At 42.6% G+C, this 26,700-nt stretch overlaps 1 protein-coding gene and 1 long non-coding RNA gene across 13 annotated transcripts in view; one reads left to right on the top strand and one right to left on the bottom strand.

The window, feature by feature from the left end:
* The window catches only part of GARNL3 (GTPase activating Rap/RanGAP domain like 3), an 80,557-nt gene that overhangs the window by 8,417 nt on the left and 45,440 nt on the right, over window positions 1-26,700 (top strand). For 4 of the 12 annotated variants that reach the window (XM_055815562.1, XM_055815553.1, XM_055815558.1 and 1 more), the window contains exons 1-3: window positions 17,015-17,208; window positions 24,067-24,136; window positions 26,467-26,541. The exons of 5 other annotated variants lie outside the window; for them this stretch is intronic. In XM_055815562.1, the coding sequence (XP_055671537.1) occupies window positions 17,153-17,208; window positions 24,067-24,136; window positions 26,467-26,541 (201 nt within the window). In that variant the 5' untranslated portion in view covers window positions 17,015-17,152. Of the gene's footprint in view, window positions 1-1,217; window positions 7,090-17,014; window positions 17,209-23,929; window positions 24,137-26,466; window positions 26,542-26,700 lie in introns of those variants that run through there. 3 more of the 12 variants (XR_008749048.1, XM_013294417.3, XR_008749047.1) reach the window with 3 other exon arrangements.
* Window positions 8,465-16,763, bottom strand: LOC114010486 (uncharacterized). The gene is made up of 2 exons (XR_003551906.2): window positions 15,568-16,763; window positions 8,465-8,866 (listed from the first exon to the last, which is right to left on the bottom strand). It is a non-coding gene; the product is annotated as an uncharacterized LOC114010486 (long non-coding RNA).

Here is a 26,700-nt window from a genome sequence, read left to right as displayed (position 1 = left end):
ATTGTCAAGGTTGAAGATGCTCAAAGAGATGTTTTTTGCAACTGGTGTATGAAAATGTAGTACAAGATACACCAGATGACTATGTTACTACCCTGTCATTTGGCAGGTTACCGAGCACAAAACACTTGGACGTGCAGGTTATGTACCCAAGTACATTCTAGCAGTCAGGCTCAGGCTAATTTTTTTATTTTACTTTTTTATTTCAAAATCTGGAGGGTTTTTTACATCTTTGGGTACTATTCCTAGCGACCACATTCTTTATTTGTGTGGGGGAAAAAAAACAACCCCAAAACAAACACACCCCACCCTTTTGCTCATGAAGCCAGACTTCATGTGTTGAGCATCATCATGGGTGCTGAACCATTACAGGACCCTTTGTCACAAAGTGTGATGAGCAGGAAAGATTCAAAGGGGAATGCTGTGGGTAGCAAGGGTCCAGGGGTGGGTGTCGCTAGGGAAATTTCTGGGGGCCGCTGTTAGGCCCTTGGACAACTTTGCACATCTCCGTTTTCATTAGGTCCGCAGTTAACATAAGCGATAGGTTTGCACAGACATTCAAAGGTGTATTGTAGCATGTGAGCCTGACGCATTGAAATCTTCGAGGAGGGTGTGTATGGTTGCTAGTAAGTGTCAGAGAGGACTGACATCTAATACCCATATCCTGTTTATATTCAAGGTTAAAATATTAATTACCTTTGTCTTTTAGGGGATTTGGGGGGGGTTGGTGGTTTTTTTGTGGGGTGTTTGTGGTAAGTTTAGTACTTTATTTTTGAACGCAGCTTGTTTTCATGGATGCATACATAGGACCACTGTTGTTTATTGCATTAAGGGTTTTCTTACCCTGCTGGCTTACCCTCTCATTTACTTTCTCCCTCCTTTTCTGTGATACCTTTTTGTATTTCATACAGCAGCAGTTACTTCCCTCCCAGTAGACTTAATTCCTCCTTCTTCCCATTTTTATGTCCACTAAAATACTCTGCATAGAACGGTTATTGTCAACATCGGTACATGATGATGGCTTTCCACATGACTGCCTGTTAGGAAGAGGGGAAATTCATACCTCTTTTAGGACAATGTTTGCTGGTATTGTCACCCATGAAAATAAGTTGCTTATTGTCTATCTTATACAAACAAAAATTTGAAAATCCAATATCTGGTATGACTGCTTTATTTATGTAGATTCAGGCCTTTTAACAAAAGATTACTGTCTCCTGCAGGTAGCTGGAAACTTCCACTTTGTGCTGGCAAAAAGTTTCCAACAGTTTCATGTACATGGTAAAGTATTTTCTTTTCCTGCTTATTGTGACCTTTAGCTTCCAAGTGTTTCTGACCATTTCCTTTGAACATCTTTGCATTGCCATCTGTGATAACAGCAGCACGCTGCTTCAGGGGGGAGGACATTGGTGAAATTTTGTTAGAGATGTTTATAGAACTATTGGGAACAAATAGAAAAGTGTTTTCTGAAGGTGCTGCCACATGGGTGTGGGAGAACATGGAGGAGAATGTGTCTGGGCAGTCTCTCAGCCTCATTTGTTCTACAAAACTTTGCTGCCCTGCTGTAAAACAACCTCGAGTATGGTGTTTGGTCCAGGACCTGAATATCAGTATCTCTGGAAGGGATATTTTGGAGAAAAGCTCTTGGGAATTTCAAAGCAATTCAAAACAGCTTAACCCTTCTTTTGCTTGAGGCTTAGTTCAAACCCTGAGAACAGCAACTGGGAGGGCTTGATACCAATAGAGGCTTGCTTCTTGACAGATTTTTGCTAGCTGTTGTTTAATTAAATTATTCTTTTTTTTTCTGCCTGACCACTAGCCTGTGGTCAATAGGGAGTATGTAACTGCCAATCTATGCCTAAGGCCTTGCTCACTTGCTACATTATTTTGTCACAGGGGTTGGGTCACCTATCTAATGAGATTACATCTGGGGCCCCAAACTGTAGGATTATGTCATTCAATAACTTCTTAGTAACTTCTCTAGCCTGGTTAGTTCTACATGGGAAGGCCTCAGGCCTTCCAGAAAAGGTGTCTGTGAGTACCAGTAAGTAATGATACCCCTCTTTTCTTGGGAGTTCTGAAAAATCTATCTGCCAATGCTAACCTGGCAGTTTTCCCTTTCCTCTATTTCCCAGCTGGAGCTTTATAGTAATGTTAGGATTATTCTTTAAACATACATCACATTGTTTGGTTATCTGGTTTATTTTTGTGTACAAATTTTGGCACACCAACTTCCCAGTCAAGTATTTACAGAGGGGTTCTACTCTCCAGTGGGTTGCTTCATGGTCTTCTTTAATAATTAACAGAGTTGAGTGCTCGGGATTCATGATCTTCCCATCAAGAGTGTAGAACCACCTCTCTTTCCTACTCGTGTCTAAGTCTTGTATCATTTTTTGATCTTCCTTGGAGTATTCTGGTGTTACTTCATGCACAAGTTTTTTTACCTTAACTTCAGGGATCAATGGCATTTGTTACCATCTGTTCTGCTGCTCATTTTGACACTTTATCTGCAAAGGTGTTTCCCTTTTGATGGCTCCTACAGTGGATGACAGCCACTTCCTCTGGTTCATTCACTGCTTCCAATAACTTCAGAATTTTGGTAGCATATTTTACTCCTTTCCCTTGGGCCAGTAAGAGCCCTCGTTTCTTCCAGATAGCTCCATGAGCACACACCACGCCAAAGGCATACTTGAGTCTGTCCATATGTTTATTCTTTTACCCTTGGCCAATGTTAAGGCCTTGTTAATGCCATCAGTTCTGCCTTCTGGGCCAATGTTCTGGCAGGTAAGGGGCAGGCTTTGATTACCTTCTGGTAAGTAGTTACCACATATCCAGCTTTTCGTTGTCCCTGCTGCACGTAACCGTTTCCATCAACATATGCATTCTCAGCATCCTTGATAGGTTGATCCTTTAGATCTGGGCAGCTGGAATGTACCTCCTCTATTGTTTGTAGACAGTCATGCTCTACAGGTCCAGCCACATTGCCACTGAGGAAAGAAGCTGGATTGACAAAGTTAGTGGTGGTTATGGTGACATCACCAAGGTCTACCAGACTGGCTGCCATCTCATAAAATGGGAGGGGGATAACCAATGGTTACCCTTTTTGTTCTAAAACAGCAGTTACCACGTGGGACACAAATACAGTCATTCTTTGCTCCAGTGTAAACTTTTGGGCTTCCTGAATGTTCAGGGTTACTGCTGCTACTGCCCTCAGGCAGCCTGGACATCCTTTAGCTACTTCATCCAACTGTTTGGAGAAGTGTGCAACTGCACATTTATATGGCATGTCCCGGGCCAGAACTCCCAGAGCTACTCCTTGCTTTTCATAGGAGAACAGAAGAAATGGCTTGGTTACATCTGGGAGACTCAAAGCAGGGGCCTTCATTAATTCCTGCTTCAATTGCTGAAAAGCTTTTTTGCGTTTAGACTGTTCTAACAAAGTTGAGTTTCCTTTTAATATCTGGTATAATGGCTTAACCAATAGGCCGTAATTATATATCCACAAATGGCACCACCCGGTCATACGCAAAAAGGTTTGTAACTCCTTTACTGTGGTGGACTCAGGTGTTTGACAAATAGCTTCTTTCCATTCTCTCATCAGTTCTCATCCTTCAGATACCTCATATCCCAGATAACGCAGACTTGTGTAACTTATTTGAGCCCTTTGCTGGGGTACTCAATATCCATTTAATCTCAGGAAATTAAGTAGGCTTACCATCCATTGGCAACAGTTGTCTTTAGTAGGGATAGCAATTAAGAGATCATCCACATATTGTAATAAAGTCCCGTTTTGAGAGGGAGGACTCCATTCTTCTAATTCTTTAGCTAATTGTTTTCCAAAAATCATTGGACTGGTTTTAAAACCTTGGGGTAACGCTGTCCAGGTTGACTGGGACTTTCTTCCCAAATCTGGATTTTTCCATCCAAAAGCAAATAGCTTTTGACTACTCTCTCAGCCAATGGGAGGCAGAAGAAGGCATCTTTGAGATCCAACACTAAAAAACATTTCCATGCAGATTTTAATTTTGTTAATAGAGCATAAGGATTTGGCACCACTGGGTGTGCGTCTTCCACAATTTGATTTATTGTTCTCAAATCTTTCACCAGTCTATACCCTTTCCCATTGGGTTTTTTGATGGGTAGGATTGGTGTATTATATTCTGATTCACGTTCTTTTAATAACCCATTCTGTATAAAATTTCAATTATTTCTCTTATTCCTTGTCTACCTCACAATTTCAATGAGTATTGTTTTACTCTTACTGGAGTTGCACCAGACTTGAGCCTCACCTTAATGGGTTCTGCTCATTTGGACCTTCCTGGTAGCCCAGCGGTCCAAACCCCTGGAAACACCTGATCCATCACTTGAGTGGGGATTCCTATTTGCTTTACATTAGTTATTAATGCCAAACTCCTAATTTTGACCAATCTTCTTTTACTTCACATATTATTTGTCCATTATGAAACTTTATTTTGGCATCCAATTGTCCCAAAAAATCTTGGCCCAATAGTGATTTTGGGGACTTGGGCAAATACAAAAGTCATGTATTCCCACTTGCTTTCCCAATTTATTTTCTAACTGTTTTAGAAAATGAGCCTTTACAACCTCACCAGCTGCTCCCACAGTGTTGACAGCACTATTTCCCTCATGTTCCTACCTTTTGATTCAACACAGAATATGAAGCACCAGTATCAACTGAAAATTCCACTTCCTTATTCTGTGCCTAGCTTTATTTTAACCAGTGGATCCACTAGGGTAGATTCCCCAGTTTCCCATCATTCAGTATCAGCTTCAGTTATGAGCCTTGAATTTCCTGATTTCTGACAGTCTCTTTTCCAATGGCCCAGTTCCTTACAGTAGGCACACTGGTCCTTCCTAAGAGGGCCTCTGGACAAATTTTGCCAATTGCTTCTTTTCACAGGTGGGTTGTTCCCATGCTGCATTACTACAGCTATAGTATGCCCCATCTTTTTATGTTCTACCTCATCCCAGTTCCAAAATACCTTCCAGGACTCCTCAAGCAACCTTTCCAAATTCCTGACATCCAGTTCTTTCACTTTCTGAAACTTCTTTTGGATATCGAGGTAGACTGTTCCAAAAATAGTGATATTGCTGTTTCCCCTCATCAGATGAGGGATCCATAGTGGTGTATTTTCTCATTGCTGCCCTAAGCTGGTCCAAAAACTCAGGTGTTTCCTCTGGCTTTTGTTTAACCTCATATAGGGTTGCATAATTTACTGATCTAGGAACCACATTAGCCAATCCATATCATAGCCATTCCTGGTATTTCTTTAGAAGTTTATACTCTGTGCTATGGTTTGAGTCCCAGTTTGGTTTGACCAAGGGAAAATGCACATCCACCCCACCTTCCAGGGTGTCGGCATTGACATGGGACTTGCACCTGGGTCAGTGCTACCTGGATGACCAGTTGTCTCTCTGTTTCTGCCAGCATGCTTAACATTACATCAGAGTCCCCCCAGTCTGGATCTAAATTTCTGATTATCAAATCATATCTTTTAACTACAGCCTCTAGGTTGTCCCGGTATCCTTTTATTACTCTTTCCATTAATCTAACTCTGAGGTAGTTTGCACCTTTCCTCTCCTCTTTGCTATCAGTAATCTGCTCTCCTAATCCTGCATACACAAAAATCTTTATGTGCAGGCCTTGTCACTTAGACACACAGGTATTACTTACCACCCTGCCCTCCAGCCTGCAAAGTAATTAGACGTGAAGCAGGGAACACAGAGGCAGGTTGGTATATTAGATGTCCTTAGCAAATATATACATATAAGATATTACAGAATTCCACTGAGTGAAACAACTATATATTTTTAAACCTTTACCTGTGTGTATGCCTATAAATATATTATGTGAGGTGTTACCAGTACGACACTCGCCAAACTGCTCCTAGGACTGAGGGTAATGGAGTCCGGAAAAGTCTCACTTCAAAGGTGATCCACATAGCAGAGTCTGGAGCCAGCCATGCATCCCTGGGGCAGGTCTGGTCTGTCCAGAAGACCTCTCATGCAAGGAAGCTCTGGCAGAGAAGCTCATTTTGGGTGGGTAGCAAGTTACTTTTTATAACGTTTTGGTGTGGATACATAAGTGGGTGTATGACACCAGTTCCTAGAATAGTTGTTACTCACTCACTGTTTTCCTAGGTCAGTTTGCTATCGCAGTTTCTTTGCCCTGAACCCATCAAAGTTTTTCTTGTCCTGCTGACTGCTCCCCATCAAGGGGGTTTCTGGCTGGGTTTATCAGGGACATTTCAGGGAGGCAGGTTTCTTTGTCAGTATGTTTACAGTGTCACCTTTGTGGAAGCTCTGTCATAGGGACAGTACTTGAAAGAATAAAGCGATTGTTTATTAATGAATGCACATAAATTACATCCAGGAGCGAGTGTGCCACAGGGCCAGCATGCTCCCCTTTCCCATGTGACAGCTGAGGAGCCATTGTTGCACCATTGTCCATCAGTCCAGTAAGGCAGGATTGCCTCCCGCTCCCGCACTTGACAAGGCGTGAAGCTTTGGTAACTGTCAAACCCACCCCCTTGACACCAGTGATGCCAGAGGGTTAATGCATAACCTTAGATTGTACACATACTAAGGTTGTACATTAAAACTTAGTATAATTATTAGATTGTAATCATGAAGTCCTTGTAGTAGTGTAATCATTAAGATAGTGATCAAGAAGACCTGGTATTGTAACAGATAAGATTTACAATCTAACTTGAAAGGAACATCAAGGATGAAAGAAAAGAACTGATTGAATCTCATGGAAACCTAGCAGGTTTTGCCATGTAACATCGCAAGAGGACTAAGATGGCTGGGTCATGATGTATTTAGAAATCAGTTTGGGCTGGTGGTTGCAAAAGCAGCCCTTTGACTCAATTCAGAAGAAACTAGGGCATGTGTAAAAGAAGGAGAGGCTAATGTAAATGAATCCTGTGGAAGTTTCTTTGACTGATCTTTCAGTAACACCTTTTTTCCTTCAGGAACAGGATTCAGCTCCAGTATATGAGGGGAAAAGCCCTGATTTCACCTCTCTGTACTCTGTCTTACCTCTAGAATAAAGCCCCACAAGTAATTTGCACAGCTCTTGGCTCGCTCATTATCTTAGCAGTCTGATTTTTTTGTGAGGTCACTACAACATATCAAATCCAAATCGTAGATGAGAGCACAGAGCTGAACTCTGGCTGGCATAGGGGAAGATGACAAACCTCACAGAAGGATTCACAGCCTAGTGTTTAGGGTTCGAGACTTACAGTTTATTATCTTAGAATTTAGACATTTCCATTTTTGTAAGTCATCAATCCTGAATCAAAGCTATAAACTTCACATCTTGGAACCAGAATGGTTTTTTGGGATTTAGTTTATGGATGATGATAGATGTTAAACTCAGATGCCTGATCAGTACAATAGTAAACTATAAACCCTGACAAATACCGAGCCTCACAAAATAAACTACAACCTGTGGGTAAGCAACCCTCAGCTACACACTCTTAAAACCAAACCATAAGTGAAAGGCTCTGAACCCTCAGCTTTAAGTAAGAAACCCTAAAGCATGTATGAGCAGGAAAACAGTAGAGAGACCCTGAAGAATTTTTGTCCGTAGCTTTAAAAGCTTTCCTGAAGCAGAATAGGAAGACTTGCATGAGAATGTCCTTCCACTGAACCTACGTGCAAAACCATAAGCATTAATTCATCTGCATTAGGAACAATTAACATAATTTTTGGGGTCCTCTGAGCTCCACAGGCAAACATTCAGAGCCAGTGATATTTATTACCAGCAACCAGCCTTTCCCTAAGGAAAGCAAAACCTATTAAGAGAGAAGCATTTGTGACAATTAGTAATATTCCTTCTGCAGTCACTAACAACACTTATAAAACCTTTGCCTCTGGCCAGTAAATTCCACCCTAAAGACTAACCAGAAAATGCCTTGCAGAATGAAGGTAAAATACTGCATCTGGGGAAGTATTTTTTTTTATGATATAAACCAGTAAATTTTTTACTTTGCTTCAGTGTCAAACCTCACCGTCTCCAGCTCCTTCCACCCAGCAGCACAAAAATTGTGAACAGTCTTCCCCATCCCGAACTAGAGCACAACCACCGTCTACCCATACAGCCCCCCTCACGGGACTTAGCTGTACCCATGTTAGCCGGGGAATGAAAAACCCATCTACACAAATTAGATAAGCAGGCACTTCTTTACTGCAGCGCTGGGTGCTCGGTGGAATCTCCACAAATCAAGTACACCCATGCCAATTTCACCATTACATTTACACACAAAAATTACAAGGTCGTACACTTACAGTTACAATGAATAGTTAGTAATTTGCATATAATTATAATATCTGCTGTATCATCCTCTTCTGTTATCATGCCTGCACAGGGAAAACTTCTTCACCTGGGCAAGGGTCTTCCTGACTTGTGGGTGTGCTCTTAAGTACTATAATGAAAGCAGTTCACTTTTGAAACAAAACCCATAAGTTTTATTGCCAAGTTGGATGGCTAGGTATTTACCTTGCCAAGTTGCCCCGTAACTCATCCTATACACAACAGAACCCAGGTGCTCTGGTTACGGTCTAGATAATAAGGACCTCAAGTAACACAGCCTCCAATGACAAGTAGCTCAGCAACCCATACATCATTGGTTAATAAGTGCTAACGGAATGCTAACATAGAGGATAGAAGATATTCATGTAGTTAACTGTTTCACAAACAAACACAAAATACAGAAAGATTCATTAAAAATTTTAAGACAATCTGCAGTAGCCAGGGTGCAAGCCTAAGCTTGTCCTCCATGGCTGGCCACATCCTTACAGAGCTCCCGGCTGCAACTGTCCTTCAACTGCCAGACTATGTCAGCATCTGCAAAAGACAAGAACAGTGACCAAGTGGCCAGGCGACGGCACAGCTCTCCCAGAACTGTTTCCTACTCTGAGGCCTGTAGTGGCCTATGAAGGCACAGACTCCAGTTGTGGTGCAACCAGAGACACTTTATTGTACAGAGAAGCTCATATTTATATCTCTGAGCCCAGATACAAAGTCCAGCTGTATGTACCACCAGGCTCAGGGCAGAGACCATTCATGCAGTTAGGTAGCTAGGTATCACTACAAGCATGCAGACACCTATTTGCTACTAGATAACAATGTTTCTCTTTCTTACTCTCCTTCACAATACCCAGCTGTGCTCTCACCTCCCACCAGACCATTCTCCATCCTCCTCTCACACATCTCTCTTCAGGCACTCTCTATCCTCTCACACAGCCCGTAATTGTTCTCACAGTTCAGATTGACTCTAAGCTGCTTTGGTCACATACACAGCTCCCTTTCATTACCAGGATGTCCCATAGCCCTCAATGGCCATCAGGCTCACTTGGGTACCCAGCAATTCCAGGCTTCGGTTGATGTTGGTACTGAGAGAACCAGCAGCACAGACTGACACTGCAATGCTAGAAGTGTTTCTCTTGGCACGGCCACGCACACATGCAACGCAGAAAGGAGAAACGAGCAGTCAGCTCTCACCTGGCCGCCCTCTCACCTGCCAAGTGCAGGAGAAGGAAAAAAGCCAGGAGAGCACCGGTGCTTGTGCTCCAGCGCTACCCCACCGCAGGCTGCCTCTCGTCCCTGCAAGAGCCGGGAAGCCTGCCCACTCTCTTCCTTTTCCCCGCTCCCCTGTCACCCCTGCTCCATGTATGCTTCTGCACCAAGCGGAGCCCCAGTCCTCCCTCCGTCGCGCGTGCCGGCTCCTGACTGCCACAGCACCGGCAGCTCAGACCTTCAGGCCGCTCAGAAAGCTGTGTGCAGCCAAGGCAGGATAAAAGCCACGGCCTCTGAAAACCCCCGATACCGGCGGGACGGCGCTGACGGGAAGCTGGCCCTGGCCGGGACGACGGCAGCAGCAGGGCTTCGCTCCCCTCCTCCACGCCTGCCTCACAGACGGTGCTGCGCCCGCCCCGCTGCCGACGCCGCGGACCCGCGGGCTCTAGGACCCGGCGGCCGGCGCGGACCGGGGCTCGGCGGCCTGCGCCCTGCTCCGCCGCCGCGGGCCCCGGGCTGCGGAGGCGCCGTGCCGCAGCGGCGGGGCGAGAGAGGCGCGGCCCCGTGCGCCCGGCCGGCCCGCCTCAGCGGGGGAGCGCCGCGACCGAGAGGAGTGCGGGGGCGCCGCGGCAGGAGGGCGTCCCGATGCCCTTCTCAGGCGCGCCGGGCAGCTTCCCCGCCAGCTGCTGCTGGTGCCCGGCGCCGCTGAGAGTCCTCTGGTAACTACCGGGCTCGGGGGCGTCCGAGAGGAGCGGGCGCTCGGCCGGCGGGGTGGCGCTCGGAACCGCCACCGCTCCGGCAGCGCGGGCCGGGGCCGCTGCTGGGGCCGGGCGGCCCCTCCGCAGGGCTTTCTGAGGGGCAGCGAGGCTGGGGGGGCCGAAGCCGCCGGCCTGGGGGGGCCGCCGGGGCGCACGCTCTCCTCCCCCGTCGGCAGCGGCCGCCAGCGTGAGAAAACATAGTAAACCCTTCAGAGATTTGTCTTATATAAACCAACAACTAGAAAGGCTCTGAAGAACTCTTCCGAATGAGGCCTGGGTGAACCTCCAGCCCCTGATAAGGCTGCGTTTTCTTTTGTTGAGATCTGTGGTCGGTACCTGTGCAGTTGCACGCGTGTTTCTGTGTGTACAGGTAGGCGCGCGCATGTCTCAGAGGCGAAGGAAGTCTTGCCCATGGGAAAAGAAATTCTTGTCCTTTGACTTAAAAATCACACAAAGCTCTCCTAAGAACTGTACAGGTGAATTGTTTCATTTAGGAAATTCAGAATTTTTAAAAAAGCAAGACATTCTGTTGTTTTCTTAAAAGCTGATATCTTGGGTTTTTTTTTTCTTGATCCACTGCTTAGCTATTTCAAATATTTGAAATACTGAGAATAATTTTTATGAAAATGGATGGCTCAACCAGTTACCCACAAAAATAGCTGGAGTTCAGTCACTCTTTGACAGGTTGCCAGTGCATTTTAGAAGATAATTACTTTAGTTCTAGCTATGCAATATCCTTTCACCCTGCCTCCCAGAGAAATACAGTTTGATGGTCATGGTTATTTCTTTGTTACATATTTTGTGCATTAGCCTTCATAAAAATACTCATTGAAGTTTTATCCCTGCATTGGAGTTGCCCTTGGTTGTTGGTGTTTTTTTCCTAACAGCTAGCATTCTGGTTTGGGATTTATTGGGTTTACTGGAATTTGTTTGGATTTTCACCCCTCTCTGCATCAGCCGTGTCATTGCAAGAACTTTTCTTTCATTTCTAGTAAGGCCCAACTGTCATTCATATACTAAATTTTCCACTGCACACTGAGATTGTCTGTCTGCTTGGTGTCAAATGCAATGCTAACTACACTTCAGGGAATGCTATTGTGGCACTTCTTGTTTCTTACTTTCTAAGTTAAGCCTTTATTTTAGTATTTCATCTGTGTACAAACTGCGCTGACTGGCTTTTCCTCAGTATTCATTATAATGCTGTCTAGGTGCGTCTTGAATTCCTTAGTTTTTCATCTGGCAGTCAAGTCACCATGTTGAGCCCACTGTTTTAGTCACATAGTGTGAATGGAAGTCGTTCTGGCCTGGTGTCTTTTGACTTGAGAGCAGCATTCCACAGCAAATCTGACCTACCTGTCTTGGAACCAGCTAGTTTCTGCTACTTGCAGGCATACTGAATAGGTATACTTTCCAAAGAAAACGTTCTGCAGATGGCTGAAATTATGTTACACCTTTGCAATCCATTAAATGCTCAGTGCACAGCAGGGTTGTAAGAAGCAGCTCGGGATCTCTGCTTCTTATGAGCCCCTTATGGTCTTATGGTACTGTGGGTCATTCTGCAAATCTCTTTCTCTGAGCATAAATTATTTTCATACTTCCTCTGTGCCAATCACTGTAATTTTTAAAGTCTTCATGTTTTCACCAAGAAAAAATATATATGTAGTTTAAGAGCTTGCATGAAGTACTTTATCTCTCATTTTGTATCGTGGTTTTGTAGGCAGGCTGGACTTGTGAAAGCCTTCAGAGATGGCAAGTAGGCTACACCAAATGTAGGATCTTAAACTTGCCCAGGCAGTGGCCAACTCAAGCCGCTTCAGGTCTGCACAGGTGCATTGAAAGCACAGTGTGAAGGAGAAGGGGAAAGCTTGAAAGTAGTAATGGTAGATAAAGTTTGGCTGTGCACTAGAAATGTCTGTGGCTGCATGGAAGGTAATGCAGACCTTCTAGCTGAGATTCAACTGGTCTGATTTCTATCTAAGTCCCTAAATGGCTAAATACATTTGAAGGTCCAAACCCAGTGAGATGACAGAAAATGCTGGCCATGTGGACTTAAGTAGAATTTGAACTATCTTACTCTAGTCCTGTACGTGTCCAGGGTTTTCTTGACTTTGTTACTATTATTGCAAACACGAAAAAAAAAAACCAAACCAAACTTTACACTTCAAATTTTGTGGCTTAGACTGCTTTTGGGAGCTTTGCTTCTAGGTTTATCTTTTTTTTTTTTTTTTTTTTTTTTTTTTGGTAGCTGTCCAATTGTAAAAAAGATGAGTGGTTTTGATTTTGTCTAAAAAAAGAAATCAAACATATCTTCTCTTTTTGGATCATTGTATGCTATGTAAGTACTTGTACTGTGCGCTTCAGAAAAATGAGAGAGACATCACCAGTGGAGTTACAAAATGGTTTTGCTGTAAAGGGAAAGTTCATCCTTTTAAAGTGTCACTAAAAGTTACTTTGTGGTCTTTCGGGGAAATCAAGATAAAATGGATTGATAAGACTTATTTTGAAATCTTAATTGTAGTGTTACTCATCAAGCTGAAATAGATCAGCTGTATTCTCATCTAAGAGTCTGCAATCATTTTCAAAGTATATTCCTTGTCTGCAAGATGCTCAGGATCTCGTCTGTCCTCAAGTTTGTTGGAAAGTAAGCTTGTTTTACAGTGCCTTAACAAAAGTAATGATGAAGAGTCCTTGTTTTAAGAGAAGAATAACCCTGTTTGAAATTGCTGATGATACGGATTTCACACATCTGGTGAATTGAGCTCTTCACCGGTCTTTGTATTGTCTAAACAACATGGACTTGAATGACTCATGCTATTATGAAGGTGGAAGCAGTTTAAGGGAAACATAATTCAGGAAATTAAAGAATGTAGAGGTCTATTTTGATAGACCTTCAGGTTTATTACCATCCTGTATCTTTTCCAGCGAGTAACTTTTTCTTAATATTCCCGTAAATCTCTTTCTCAGACTTTCTTCTTTATATTTAATAGGCTGTGAGCTTTCATGTCTGTCCCTTTCTTTAACTATTTTTCTCAGTTTCTCAGTATATGCTTATAAAATCCATTTTTATATATTATATTGGTTTTTTTTTTTCTTTTGGGGGAAGTATGGAATTGTCATAGAATCAGCAGCAATTACCAATAAAGCTAAGGCAGTTCTGCTATTTGTGTCTCTGCCAGCCTCTTACTGCAGAGGCATGCTGCATCCTGCAACAGAATACTAGAAATATCTATGATTGCTGAAAGCTGCCAACGGGAATCCCAAATCTTAGCTAAACAGCATCCAGCATACCTCTTTACACACTTGTTTTCTTAGTTTGCTACTACCTCTTTTATTTCCATCTTTGCGTGCTTGTTGTTTGAGAAAATGGGAAAAGAATTGGTGACAGCGTGTTGTAAGGGAGGCAGTCCTTTGTGTAAAGAATATTGTGGGGTTTATTGTGTTGAAGATTTATTGCAGCATTGAAATTAGAGCATACTACAGAAATGCCTTTTTTTTTTTTTTTTTTTAATGTAAACATTTGAAAATAACCCCAAACCTTCAAGCTTTCATTTTTTGTGGTTCTTTTTCATGCAGAGGCTCTGTGCTTGCATTCTACCCTGGCTGGAATTTTAGCACACTGTTAGACTTCAGTACAGCGTATAAGACAGGCCCAGAACTTTCTCAGGCTCTCCCTATCAGAAGGCATATTTAGAAAGAAATAGCCTGAGAAAAAGCTGCTGTTGCAAGGTATGTTTCTTTGCTGTTTGAAAGACTCATTGTGTTCTGAAAGCTGGTACTCTTCAGGGTGACAGAGGGGCACCACAGAGCATTAGGTTTGAGTGAGTGCATGTGTTCATAGAAACTCTTTTATACCTAGTGCACAGACGGGAAGAGGAATGGGGTAAGTGGCAATTGCATTAAAGTGGAAATTAAGTATTTGTGGAATATTTCTTTTTCTGTTTCATTCTTCCATTCCACGGACGTAGCTTCTTTTGAAGGAACCAAAGAAATGAAGCCTCATTTTTGGCAATCTTGTAAAGCAGTCCAGATATTTAGAAAGAAGGAAAGTTGTGGTTGTTGCAAAATACTGAGTAGGGCTTATTGTTGGTGTTTCTTGCAATAAATATTTTTGTTTCTTTAGTATAGAAGTTCCTTTTAAGTTATTTTATTGGGCATGCCTATTTACATTTGTTAAGGTATTGCTTGACATATAAGCGGTCAGCTTTGAGTTTACAGTGTTATTAGTTGAAATGTACTTTCAAGTGGCACATGGCTGGATTTGTGTTCAGACATTTAAGTTATGATGTAATGGGCCCTATACAGGTAGTCTGCAAACAGATAAAATATTCTTTACAGTGTGTTATTTTACTGGGCTAAAATAAGTTATTTCCATTGATTCCCAAAACTGGAAGATCTTTTCCATGCATGGGTCCTTCAAAACTGCTAACAGTATTGAGTGATACAGTTAACTAGTACAAAGCACTGTTTGCAGTAATTAACCAGTTACCTTCTTGGAGTTTCTTGCCTGTAGACATAGGGTATTTTTAGATTTATTTTTAAAAAACAGAGGTGTCATTACTAAGGTGCAGATTCCTATCTCCTGTCAGCTTTGAGGTTTTGTCAGGGGGCAGACTGTATAGGACTGGCTCATGTCCATACATTTAACACTGTGTGAAAGCACAGTAATAGTTAATGAAGATTACTCAAAAAATTGTTAAATGTTTGATTTAAGTTTGATGGCATCATTTCTAGCTGAATGAACTATGAAACGCTGCATTTATCTGTATGAGGAAAAAGGCACTGTGCAGGAGAAAGCACAGAGAGATTACTCCCAGAGCGCCCCATGCGTGGAATTCTCACACTTCTCTAGGAGTAACAGCCAGTTGTCAGTGGGAGGATGGGTACAATTTTTTTATTTGGACCTGAGGCACCATCTGCCAAACTGAGCAGCTGTGGGACATGTAACTTTTAGGAGGACCTATGTGATGATGTGAGGTTTGGAATAACAGTATGCTGGGTTCTAAATGCATTTTATCCCTTTTATTATGCTTGCACTTTACTAAAATCAATCATTAAACTCACAATCAAACTGCATCCTATTAATTCCCTGGTTAACCAAAAAAAGTCTCTCCCTACCATTTTTTAAATACTTTTTCCCTCCTGTTTTTAACCCCAAGTAACTTTACTGAGCAGCTGATAGTGTGACTCCTCAAACACAATGGCAAAATTGACAGCAAAGAGTGGTGCTGTGACATAGAAGGTGAAGCTAACTGCTGGATGGTGCAGACTTACTCAGAATTGCTGCCAGGGGCTCCGTTGTGAGGCTATCTAGCCCAGGTGTCAGTGTGTTGGAAACTTTGCTGATGGAGGATCCAAATGGGTCTTCAGTCTTAGTAAGCTTTAGCATTCTATGCTGTCTGAATTCTTTAATGTAAAGCTAATGCTTGACAGAATTCATCAGCAGTACATCACTAGCTTGAGTCCAGCCTGGATCAGCATTAATTAAAAGGTGCTCTTTGGTGTCTTCTACTACGTAATTGGTGTCCTTTGCCCTCTTGTGTTACTCTTCATTTTCTAGTGGCTGGTAGAATAAGCAGAGACCCAGAATGATATGAAATCTGGAAATTGAACAGTCTTTTAACACTAGGGAAGCTTTTCATTAAGTTCAAACCTCAGAGTTTTAGCGTGTTAGCTGAAGATACTATTTTGTAATAACTGTTGTAAAGAAGGATGAAGGTATACAGAATCACATCATGTAGTAACTTATTAGTTTACTACATGGATGGATGCAGTATTTAATAATGCACAGTAATGCAGTGCAGTTCATTACAAAACATACAATCAATTGAAATTACTGAAGAAATTTGTCTGAACAGAAGAGTCATGCAAGTTACGATTACCTAAGATACAGGTTGTTACTCTGGCAAAATACTGGTTCATCTTTAGTTGTAATAGTTGATTGCCATATTGGTTTCAAGTCCCACTGAAAAGTTGTAAAGTTCTCATGCAGTCAAACCACTTGCGGTCACCTTGCTATGCTTTGGTTCCTGACGCCGGGGTTCCAACCTCACTCCAGGGTTTCTGTCACACGGCAAGCACACACTATGTTTACCTCCTGAAAAGGTAGAGAACAGTAGTGTCTGTCTGCGTAAAAGGAGAAAACGGAGGGAAGAGCTTCACACACTTGAAAGCGCCGCTGTTCTGTTATGCATTAGACTGTAAAAAGTCACGAAGGTGCAGATCGTTCGAGACAGTAGCGCTGCAGTGAGCGGTGCCGGCTCGCAAGCCAGAGACGGCCGCGTCCTGACTCTTCGGCTTTGTTGAAGCCACGATACCGAACTAAGCTGTCGTGCCTTACCCCGTGAGGCTTCCCGCTGCTGCCTCGTTGCGACCGAAGGTGACGGAGGCCGTCAGTCAGCGAGCCGGCTGCGCTGCTGAAGGGGCTGCGCCGCCGTCCCGCGCCTTACCTGACGCAGCAGCGGTAGCGCCGGGCCCGACCTCCCGAGCGCCGCCGGGGCCGCAGGTGAGTGCGGGGACGGCGAAGGGCTGGGCTGCCGCGGAGCAGCAGCCGGCTCCGGGCCCAGGACTCCACGGCAGCCCGCTCCCTCCGCCCTCCGCCGCTCGCCCGTGGCGCTCGCTGCGCGGGCGGGCAGTTGGCGCTGCGCGGCCGGGGCCGCCGCGCGCAGGCCGGGACTACAGCTCCCGGCGGGCCCTGGCGGCGGCCGGCGCGGCGCCTGAGTGGCTGGCGGGCCGGGGCGGGCGCGGCGGCCCTGCGCCGGGGCAGCGGGATGTGCGCGGAGCTCCCGCCGCCTCTCCCCCGCGGGACGGAGCCGCGGGAGCGACGCCGGGGCGACGAGGCCTCCGGCCGGCCGCCCGCATGGAGCTGAGCGGCGCGGAGGCGGCTTCCACCCGCTTCCTCGGCCTCACTCAGCGGTACCGGCGCCGGGGAGGCGGGGGCCGAGCTCGGGCGGGGCGCGATGCGGAGCGGGCCCGCGCTGCCGATGGCGGGGAGGCGGTGCCGCGCCTCCGCGGGGGGCGGGCCGGGGGGCCGCGGGGCGGCGGGACACCGGGGCCGCGGGGGCTGCGGCCGGCGGCGCCTCCGGGCTCGGGCGCGCGGTTTGGGCAGCGTTGGGCAGGCGCGGCTGAGCAGCGATGCAGCTCCCCGGAGCGCCCGCCCCGCGGCGGGGAGAGGGCATCGGCGGGGGGCAGCGCGGGGCGCGCAGGCTGCGCCGCGGCGCTCGCACAGGTGCAATCTGCAAACTCACCCCGCCCCGCGCCGCCGTGCCCCCGTCAGACTCCCGATAGGCAAAACTTGTGGTTTGACACCAGGGTCCTAAAAGCACATGCCTACGTGTAGCGCAGCAGTGTGTTTAAACTTGCGCTGTTAGACTTTCGGGACTGTTCCAATGTGGCAGTAGGTTCCGCTGAAGTGGGAGGAAGCTGTCCGCTCTCCTCTTCCTCACGGCTGCGCCTTTACACCGCCCAGCAGATGGGAGAGGCAGGCGCGGTGTGTGCCGGGCGCTGCACGGGTGTGTGTAAGCTGCTCTTTTTTTCAGATGGATAAAGGCTCGTCTGTATTAAAACACTTTGCAATATAAATACATTGTAAATTATCAGGTCAAACTGATCTGAGCCACTGGTAAGCTAACGGAAATACTTCAGTGCTGGCAGTTCTTCTTAATAGGATATAAACTATTTTAAAACTGGCATAACTGCAGCCGCACTGTTTTTCTGATGTCAGTCAGATCAGGACTGAGGAAGGATGTAATCCAATGAAGAAAATTAGTAAGACAATCTAATATTAATGACAGCATAATTTAAAAATTAGATTATGTGGTATGTCAGTGAGTTGACGAGTACAAATTTTAGTAGTAAGTGAGAACGTAGAGCCAAAGATGCACGCAGGCTGGAGTTCGCTGGGCAATATGTGCATCTATGCAAATGGGCTGATAATGTAAATCTCACCTATGCTTTAATTGAGGCTAAGATGCTTAAATTTCATAAGGTTGTCTGTTGTATATGTTGGTGTGACATTCTGCTTTAAGTACTTTGTACAAAGCATGTGGCAAGTATGATATGAAGTAGAAATGAGATACGAGGTTATTAGGTTGAGAAGAAGCAGAGATTAGCTATTGGGTTTAATTCTCATTTTTAAAAGGACTGTTACTGTGTTTGAAAGTTAGGTATGTTTTAAGTACTTTGAGTTGGGATGCAAATGGATAAAAATTAATATTAAAACACTAGTTTTAATTGGTGTTTTCCTTGGATATACTCCTGTTTTTTAATTAGCAAGCGTGGTGTCAGAGAAATGCTTTTGGTACCAAAGGGTGTGGTTTGCGGTGAGACAATGTATTTCTGCAAATTATTGGAATATAGTTTGTGGAGCAGTAGGTGTATGAATGTTTCAGGCACAGAAACTGTTCTTTATGCTTTTCCTGGGCTTTGTGTTTTCCATCTATATCCAGTGATGTAAGAAAATAGACTTATGTCTCCCATTAAATGTGTTCTCTCTTGGTCTTCTCCTCTGCATTATCTGATGAATGTACCCTGTTTTGCTGCATCTGTGAATCTCTGTACCCTTAGTAGGGCTAGATATTGGGTATTTGGTTTGGAATGGAGCCCTGTGGGTTCGCCTTAGAAAGCATGCATGGTTATCATGTCTTTCTTCTTCACCTGTGTTGCAGTAGGGGCCTGTGACCATGGGTTTGCACTGGAGGCTGGCCGCAGTACTGCAGTAACTCTTCTTCTCAAGACCTGATCAAGAGTGATGCAAAGCCTTTGCCAGTTTCCTTGAAGAATGTGACAGTGCCATCTTCTTTTTGTTTTATGTATACTGCTGTTGGCTACTGTCTGCGTGCTTATCATTTTGTCTATCATGCAATGACAGAACTCTGAAACAGCCCTGCTCTCTGTCATTCTGTGGCCCACAAAGCTGATTAAATGTGAAATGTTGGAATATGTTGGAGTGCCTCCTAAAGGCAGCTGGTTTATGGCTTATCGTTACGGAAATGCTCAACAAAAGAAAAAAAGTATCTAATAACTGTACTGGGATTGTTTAGAGAGAAAGTGTTTTTTTTTTGAGGATCTGGAATAGAGGATATATTCATGTGATAGAGAATAGTTTTGTAGACCTCACAACAGTTGTGAAGAGCTTTCTATTTGCAAGTGCAGGTAAAGCATAAATTCTTGGATCAGATGGTCTACTTCCACATCCTCTCTCTCATAGACATCAGGGGGTCTTTATGCTGAACTTTTCTTTCAGTTAATCTTCCTCCAGAATTTTGCTAGAAGCAATGTTGGGTACATCTGACAGTGTGGAGGACAATCATCTTCTCCATGTTGAGGAAAAATAAGATTTGAATGGTAGAACCAAACTTAACTCTACATCTCACATTGTCTTTTGTTTTGCTGTGACTCTCTGGTTGGGAAATGTTACTGCAGTAGTCATTGTTGGGATATCTTAATGATCTTACACTGGTCTGATCTTGACTAAGGTTATCTGGTCTGGTCTTAATTCTGCCACCATCTTTTGGACATTACTTTCCAGGCTCTTTACCTGGTCTGCCAGGCATATACCTTAATAGGCATTTTGAGGTTTTGTATTTCTAAATAAATGGCTTTCGTGTCATGTCCTCCTTTAACTCCGTAACTTACATTAGTGCATTTGTGTGTTGTATGCCTATATCCATTTTTCAGCTATACAGTCTTTGGGTTTGAATACTTTTTTAATGTGTGTTTTTTTTAAGCTTTTTGTTAGCTACTGACTTTATCTCTGCAGCATTAATGTGCTCAGATCTCAGCATGCTTTTCCTGACAGTTTGACTTTCACTCAGCTGGAATATCACCAAATTAAGGTATAGGACTTATACACACTTAGTTTGTGTGTATGCAGATAGTTCTAAAATGCCTTCATAACTCCCTGGGTTTTTCACGCAGGTAATTCATGAGATGGCATTTTCCTCTAGTGTCGTGCTTTTTGCACTTAGCTTTGCCACAAGGCAGAAAGTAGTTCAGTTTTATAAACCTCAGCTTGTTTTTTCTCCTGCTTTGGAGACCTGTGGCATGACTGATGAAAGTCTCTAAAAATTATCCAGACAGAGATGGTTCCATTCAAAGCACAGTAGGCCAGATGGTCTTTGTGGTGACTTTCTGATATGTATTATATTTGTGTTTGGGGTTGTCCAGATGTTGGACACACAAAACAGTGACCTGGTTTTCCCAAGACTTTAAAAGATTTGTTGTGCTAGTGACTGTTGCTGGATTTTTTTAATTATTTTTTTTTTTAACCCATTCCTTGAATTGTCATCTTACGTATATTTCTTCATTTGATCAAAGACTGAATTTCAGAGCTCAGTGACAGCAAAATCTCTCTTGACTCCTGTTTCCATAACATTCTGCCACCAATACTGACGGTGACAAGTGTTCATTGATCGGAATTGCTATTACAGTGGTTTCTAAGGCAACACCTTAGCCACAAAACTGAATTTTGTAGAACAAAAGTAGCATGCAAAGAAAATGCTAGCACTACCACGATTGCCTGATTTTTCTGTGAAAGAAAAAAAACACAACCAAAACCGCACTGCCTTAAAATATATTGCAAATGAGGCATTCCATTTGTTGCATGGAGGATCTGCCAAATTTCATGTCAGGAACTCTAAAAATGGCATTTGATGCATTATTACTTTTTAGGTTTTATCTGAACTTTCCAAATTCTCTCCAAGATTTGTGAAGAGGCAAAGGATCGCTTTCAGCCCATACAGAACTAACGTTGGGAACTCTTTTGTTCTATCTGGAAAGGAAAAGAAAATCTGATGTATTTATTTTCTTTGTATAGATGCTAATCTTGAAACACTTTGTTACGCAGTCTTAATAACTGCAGAAAAGAACTTGTTAGCCCAATTGATGTGTGTTTCCTTCTGAAAGACGAGAACTCATGAATAGTAGCTTCAAAATTTTTCTTTCCCGCAAACATATTGAAGTAAAGTTTTGTGGTTGTTCGTTTGCTTGGGTTTTTTTTATACTTCAGATGATGGAAAGATGGAAGAAAGTGATGCATTTGTAATGAAATGTAAACTTTGTGTGATTTCCTTTTAAAATGTAGGAGTAGGGTGAAAAGAGGCTGTCCAAATAAACTTTGAATGAAGATGTCAATTGTTGGTATGAAACCACAAAAAGTAGAAGGTAACTGTAACAGAAGTTACCTGCATTCAGTCTTTTCGCTGCTCTGGGCCATCTTCTCTGTTGCAGGCTCAGAAGGAGCTTTAAGTGTTGAGGTGTGTTACAGCTTCTGTGCAGCAGTGCAGCAGCGTTGCAGGGCAGGGTTCACTCAAAGGTCCAACAGCACTAGTGGTAGCTGTAGAAAAGTAATAGACGTGAAGTCCTTGTGGTGTGTGATTGCTTAAGATTTGAACCTGCTTCTGGATGCTCAGACTTCCTGACTTTCTTCTCTTGGTCTCAATTAAGATTGTTTCATCTTTGCCCAGATCATAAGGCTCTGAAAATCCTGTGTCACAAATGTGAAAAGATAAAGATGTACTGCTGCAGACTTTGAAAGTGCCATCTTTGGGCCATGGGTAGCAACTTGAAGTAGCTTTCCTTACTCACTGGAGCGGATTCTTATTGTGGCTCGTTTGTAATTTAAATACGTCTTAATTTTTTAATACTGTTTCTCTTATCATTTTGTTTCCATCTGCTTTCTGGCCTGCTGTGGGGGGAAAAGGAGGAGTTGTTACTCTCAATTAGACTGCAAGCTGTTTGCATTGCAGGCTTTAACATTTTTTTTTTTGGTATCAGTAAGTACAGTAAGGCTCTGAAATTCTTATGTCTACAAACAGCTCATCATAAGTAATATCAAATTGTAGCTGCTTTGATGACAAGGGCTGTTAGATCAGGACCCAAGCCCAATTTCTTCTTGTATCACAGACTTTTTCCATCTCTGCTGTGCAGGTTCCTGATACAGGAACTTATTTTTTTCCTGAAAGATATTTCATGCCAATTCTCAGGAAGGTTAAGATTAATAACTGTCCCCAGTCAAACATATGTTTGTCATACAGGCGACCACAAGCTGAAAGCTTAAATCATTGTATTTGTTTTCAGGTTATAATACTTCTGAGTGGTTGTTTAGGAGTTTGTAAACTTTCTTCTGTTGTAGATTAGGCTCAGTTCCTGTAGGCGGTTTCCCTCAAGTCACTTCTATTACTGCTGATGTGGCATGTACGCGTGTGCCCCCATAGATGTCAACACAGACTGTGGCTTCACTGCCTTCAGGGGTCAAACTGGCTATATTACAGTCATTTAAGCTTAGGAAGCAGTGCAGGTATGTTTGTGCGACAAGGGGTCTGCCTGAAAGGCAGCTGACTGATTAAGTACAGGGTATGCGTTACCAGAAGCAAAAGTGTCATATGAAGGTTTTATTCATGTGAAGTTAGAAAGGCAGCTCTGCTGTTGCAGCAGCTAACATTCCTGCTTCAGTGTGGGTCATTTAAAATTACTGTTGTCATGTTCTTATTCTTCCCGCATGATTTACATACTGGAAGCAAATACTAGAATTATTTTGGTGAGTTTTAAAGTTCTGTTAGATATGGCTGGTTTGTATTGCTTCTCCTTGGGTAAAGATGTGGAATCCAACTGAACAGAACTCAGAAATATGAATTGCATTTAAGAAATTTTAAGTACTTATAAACACAGATCCAAATAGAAAAGCTGTCTAAGAGTTAAAATGTTTTGGAGTCTGGTGTTGCAGTATCTCATACAGTCAAGAAGCACATAGGAGGATGTTGCATTAAAATTTAGATATTTTGTTTATCAATATAACATTGCAATTTACAGTACTGATAATTCTCAGAAAAATCAGTCTCTTACTGCTGGAGAGTTTATTGTTGTCTTGGTTGGTTTACCATTAAAATTAAATTACTATATTTTCATTACTGTTGACTGAAGGGTGAACTGTAAGTTTGGAATATGATGGAGGGACTGAGCTGCTAGCCCTGGTACAGACTGGGTAATCAAGGTTTATGTTAAATTTGCATCTAAATCCTTATTTAGCTTGTGTTTGTAACACATATATCCCCATTACAAAGGCAGGAGGCTTAGTGTTTATAGTTAGGAAAGGTGTTTGCTATCCGTTTTAGCCTCATGAAGCTGGGAGTGGTGTGCTTAATGTGATATGACGGCATGAGACTGTATGTGATAATGCACATAGATTTTGAACTTTGCATGCTAGGATTACTTTTGCTTGCTTGGTAATTTTATCTTTGTTAAGGTTATTGGGGGGAAAGTCTATGAAATGCTGTTCTTTCCTTACGCTTTCAATTAAAGTAATTGTTTGGTTTCTCTTTGGGCATAGGCTAAAAAAAGACTGGAAAAAAACAGTAGCAACTTACTAAGTGTGAGTTGAGAATAGTGCAGATGTTTGAGGCATTAAGTTTACTGTAGGTTTTTCTTCCCATAGATTAAATGCAGATTTCAAACATGTTTATAAACCACCACCCACTTTGGAACTCTGATCACGTCATGACTAAATATTTAATTTAATCATAGCTTTTGCTTCTGTTCAGGACACAGACATTTCTTTTCCTTTGAGGGTAAGGCCTCTGGGTCTGGCCTCTGAAAGCCAGACTGCAATGGCTGCTAGAGATTGTGTATATTTTAAGAAGGGTTCCCTGCAGTAATGGGTTTATACGCTGCAAACCTTGTTCAGCAGGAGTGGTGTATGTTAATGGCAAGGTACAATGTTGCAGGAGATGTAAGGCTAGTTGACTTGTGTACACTGATGAAGCATTTCTATTCCAGCTCTGTCTCTGAAGATCTGGGTTGCAGACGTGGAGAGTTTAGCAGAAAGCATTATGGATCAGTGGAGCTTGTAAGTTTACATAGCCTGTCCTTTGATTTTAGCAGCTGATAATGCAGAGCTCAAATCTTTTTCATTTCCAAGTAAAAAAGTTGATCTAGTATGAGAAATGTGCTTTCTAACCTGGACTTGAAAGTTACAGGGTAATAAAAAGAGGCTTCACAGAATAGGTATTACACCTGTGCTAGGAAATCTTTTTACTACCTTATTTATGAATATTTAATCATAACAGGACAGGAAGTGTTATATAGATACCATGTTTACCCCCAGGTGGCAATTGAGCCATTTTTCCTCTTACAAGCTGAAGATTGCAAAATATTAGGGTAGTATTTGAAAAAGTACTTGCAATTATGTGGGTTAAACTATGTGTGCTGGTCTGTGTACATATGTATGTGTGTGTGTGATTTTATGTGTATAGGCCTCAGAGTAGTGGGAGAGGGCTTAAAATTAAAAGAACTGGTCAGAATAAGGATATTGAAAACTCTTCCCTAAAATCTGCCAGTTATTCTGTGTTTGCTTCAAATTCAAAGATTGAGTTGGCACTTCATTTTTCTCACAGACACATTTCCCTGCGGTGAAAATAGCAGTGTCAGCACTTAACATCACTGTATACAAGGCCATACTGAAATTACATAAACTTACTACAGGAAAACAGAAGTGGTGAGGGGTAAAGAAACTGAACTCCAGATCTCTTACTGTGAGAATAAGTCACTATTTTTCTACTAGCTATAGTCATAATTTAAATTTCTTGGATAGTATATTCATTAATATGTTCGTAAATTAATGGCTTAGTTGCTGGAAGTCGCATTGCAAGAACACCAGGTATCTTTCTTTTCTTTCTGTATGTTCCACATATTAGAGGGGGTGTTTTAATAAAAAAAAAAAGTGAACTGCTTTCTGCTGAGCGGGTCTTTCATTACTAGTGCTTAGATTCTTCTGCTGGAAAAGAAAAAAAATACTGGTAATTATAAATTCACAGTAAGCTCACACAAATGGACTTGTGTTTTGATCGATTTTCTTAAAATTCTGCTAGTATTTTATGAAAGTGCATCTTTATCTTTCGGAGTATGAATGTATAAAGGTGCTTGTTACCCTTTCAGATTTCTAGATGTTTAATATTGAACCTTTCTTGCTTAATATTTTCCTCAGCAGCATCTCAGTTGCTCAGTTATTTCCACCTTTTATTTATTACAGCACAATTATTTTGTCTCTCTTAAACATTTTTTCTTATGTCTTTCCCACTGGTGCAATACGACCAGTTGTCCATAAAATTTCTCTTCAAACTTATACAAGACACCAGTATGTGTTGGAGTTCTGGCCATGTTAGTTTATTCCTGACATAGCCTCAGATCACCTCAAATTGGCAAGCAGCAAAGAGAACTTCCAAGTGTTGTGATAACTCTTCCACCAAGTAAAGGGATAAAGTATTATCCTAGAATAATATGGATTGCTAGATGCAAGCAAGGAATGATTGGTTATTGTTGTTCAGGTCCTGTTTTGTAAGTTTGGTATGATACATGACAATCTCATTTTTTACAGTTTTGAGAGGAGTAACATGCAATATCGTTGGCAGCATTCTCCTTCTTTTGTAGGGAACCTAAGCAGTGTTGCTGAACACATCAGAATTATGTTACCCTATGTTTTACTGACTTCTCAGGAGCTTTTTTTAACAAAGAGTTTCAGTGTTCTGGGACTCTCTAGATTCCCTTATAAAAAGACCAGGCATTCCTTCTAGAGTATTTATGAAACTGTTGAAGTCTTCAGCTGGAAACAAGCCATATTTTCTGGTGTTAATGCTGGAAACGGACCAGGACATCTCCTGTACCTTATGTTGTTCAGTATCATCACTGTTATGTTTGGAGATTCTTGCTGCTCTCCATCTCCTGAAAAAAATCTATAAATAAAATGCAGTAAAAGACTGCTAGTCCCAATAATACTGCCAACAAGTAGAGTTTTAGCCTTAACAAGGTTGAGAGGGCAAGAATCATCACATCTGTAAGACTCATTGTTTGGAAAGGTGCAAACTTCGAGATCAGTTTCTGGAAAGTGGACAAGTCCCTCTGTAGGCATTCTGTGTGTTGGCGCAGCCAAAATCTTGAGACAGGAGAATTTCTGATTAGTATGGGATCGAGCAAAAGAGTGAACAGCTCTCCCACTCATGCCTCCTTAGAGTTATAATTGGGTCATTCCAAATCTGTAGTCTAATTAGTAGTAGTTGTGCTGATCCCTTCCCTGTGGGTAGTCATATAATGCCTGGGAGAAGAGGAAGCCATGGTAAACTTTGATTGCTGGTTATATGGCTATTTTTGGAACTAGAACTTCTATCTTAATATCTCTTATAGCTTATATCTAGTGATGCTGATGGAGCCATTCAAAGAGCTGGACGGTTCCGTGTGGAGAATGGCTCCTCTGGTGAGGTAAGTGGCTAAAGATACTTATAGAAAGCTGCAGAAATAGTTCTGTTTCAGTTATTCTTCACCACTAAAAGATGTATTTGCATTCAATTACTAAGAAAGAGGACTTGAAAATGGTAAATAATAGGAGAATGTGAGAATCTAAGAGGAGGGAGATGGTGG

Source organism: Falco peregrinus, chromosome 1 (assembly GCF_023634155.1).
Source record: "Falco peregrinus isolate bFalPer1 chromosome 1, bFalPer1.pri, whole genome shotgun sequence".
Lineage (NCBI taxonomy): Eukaryota > Metazoa > Chordata > Aves > Falconiformes > Falconidae > Falco > Falco peregrinus.
The sequence above is the reverse complement of the archived record's forward strand: the minus strand, read 5'-3'. Positions and strand labels throughout refer to the sequence as shown.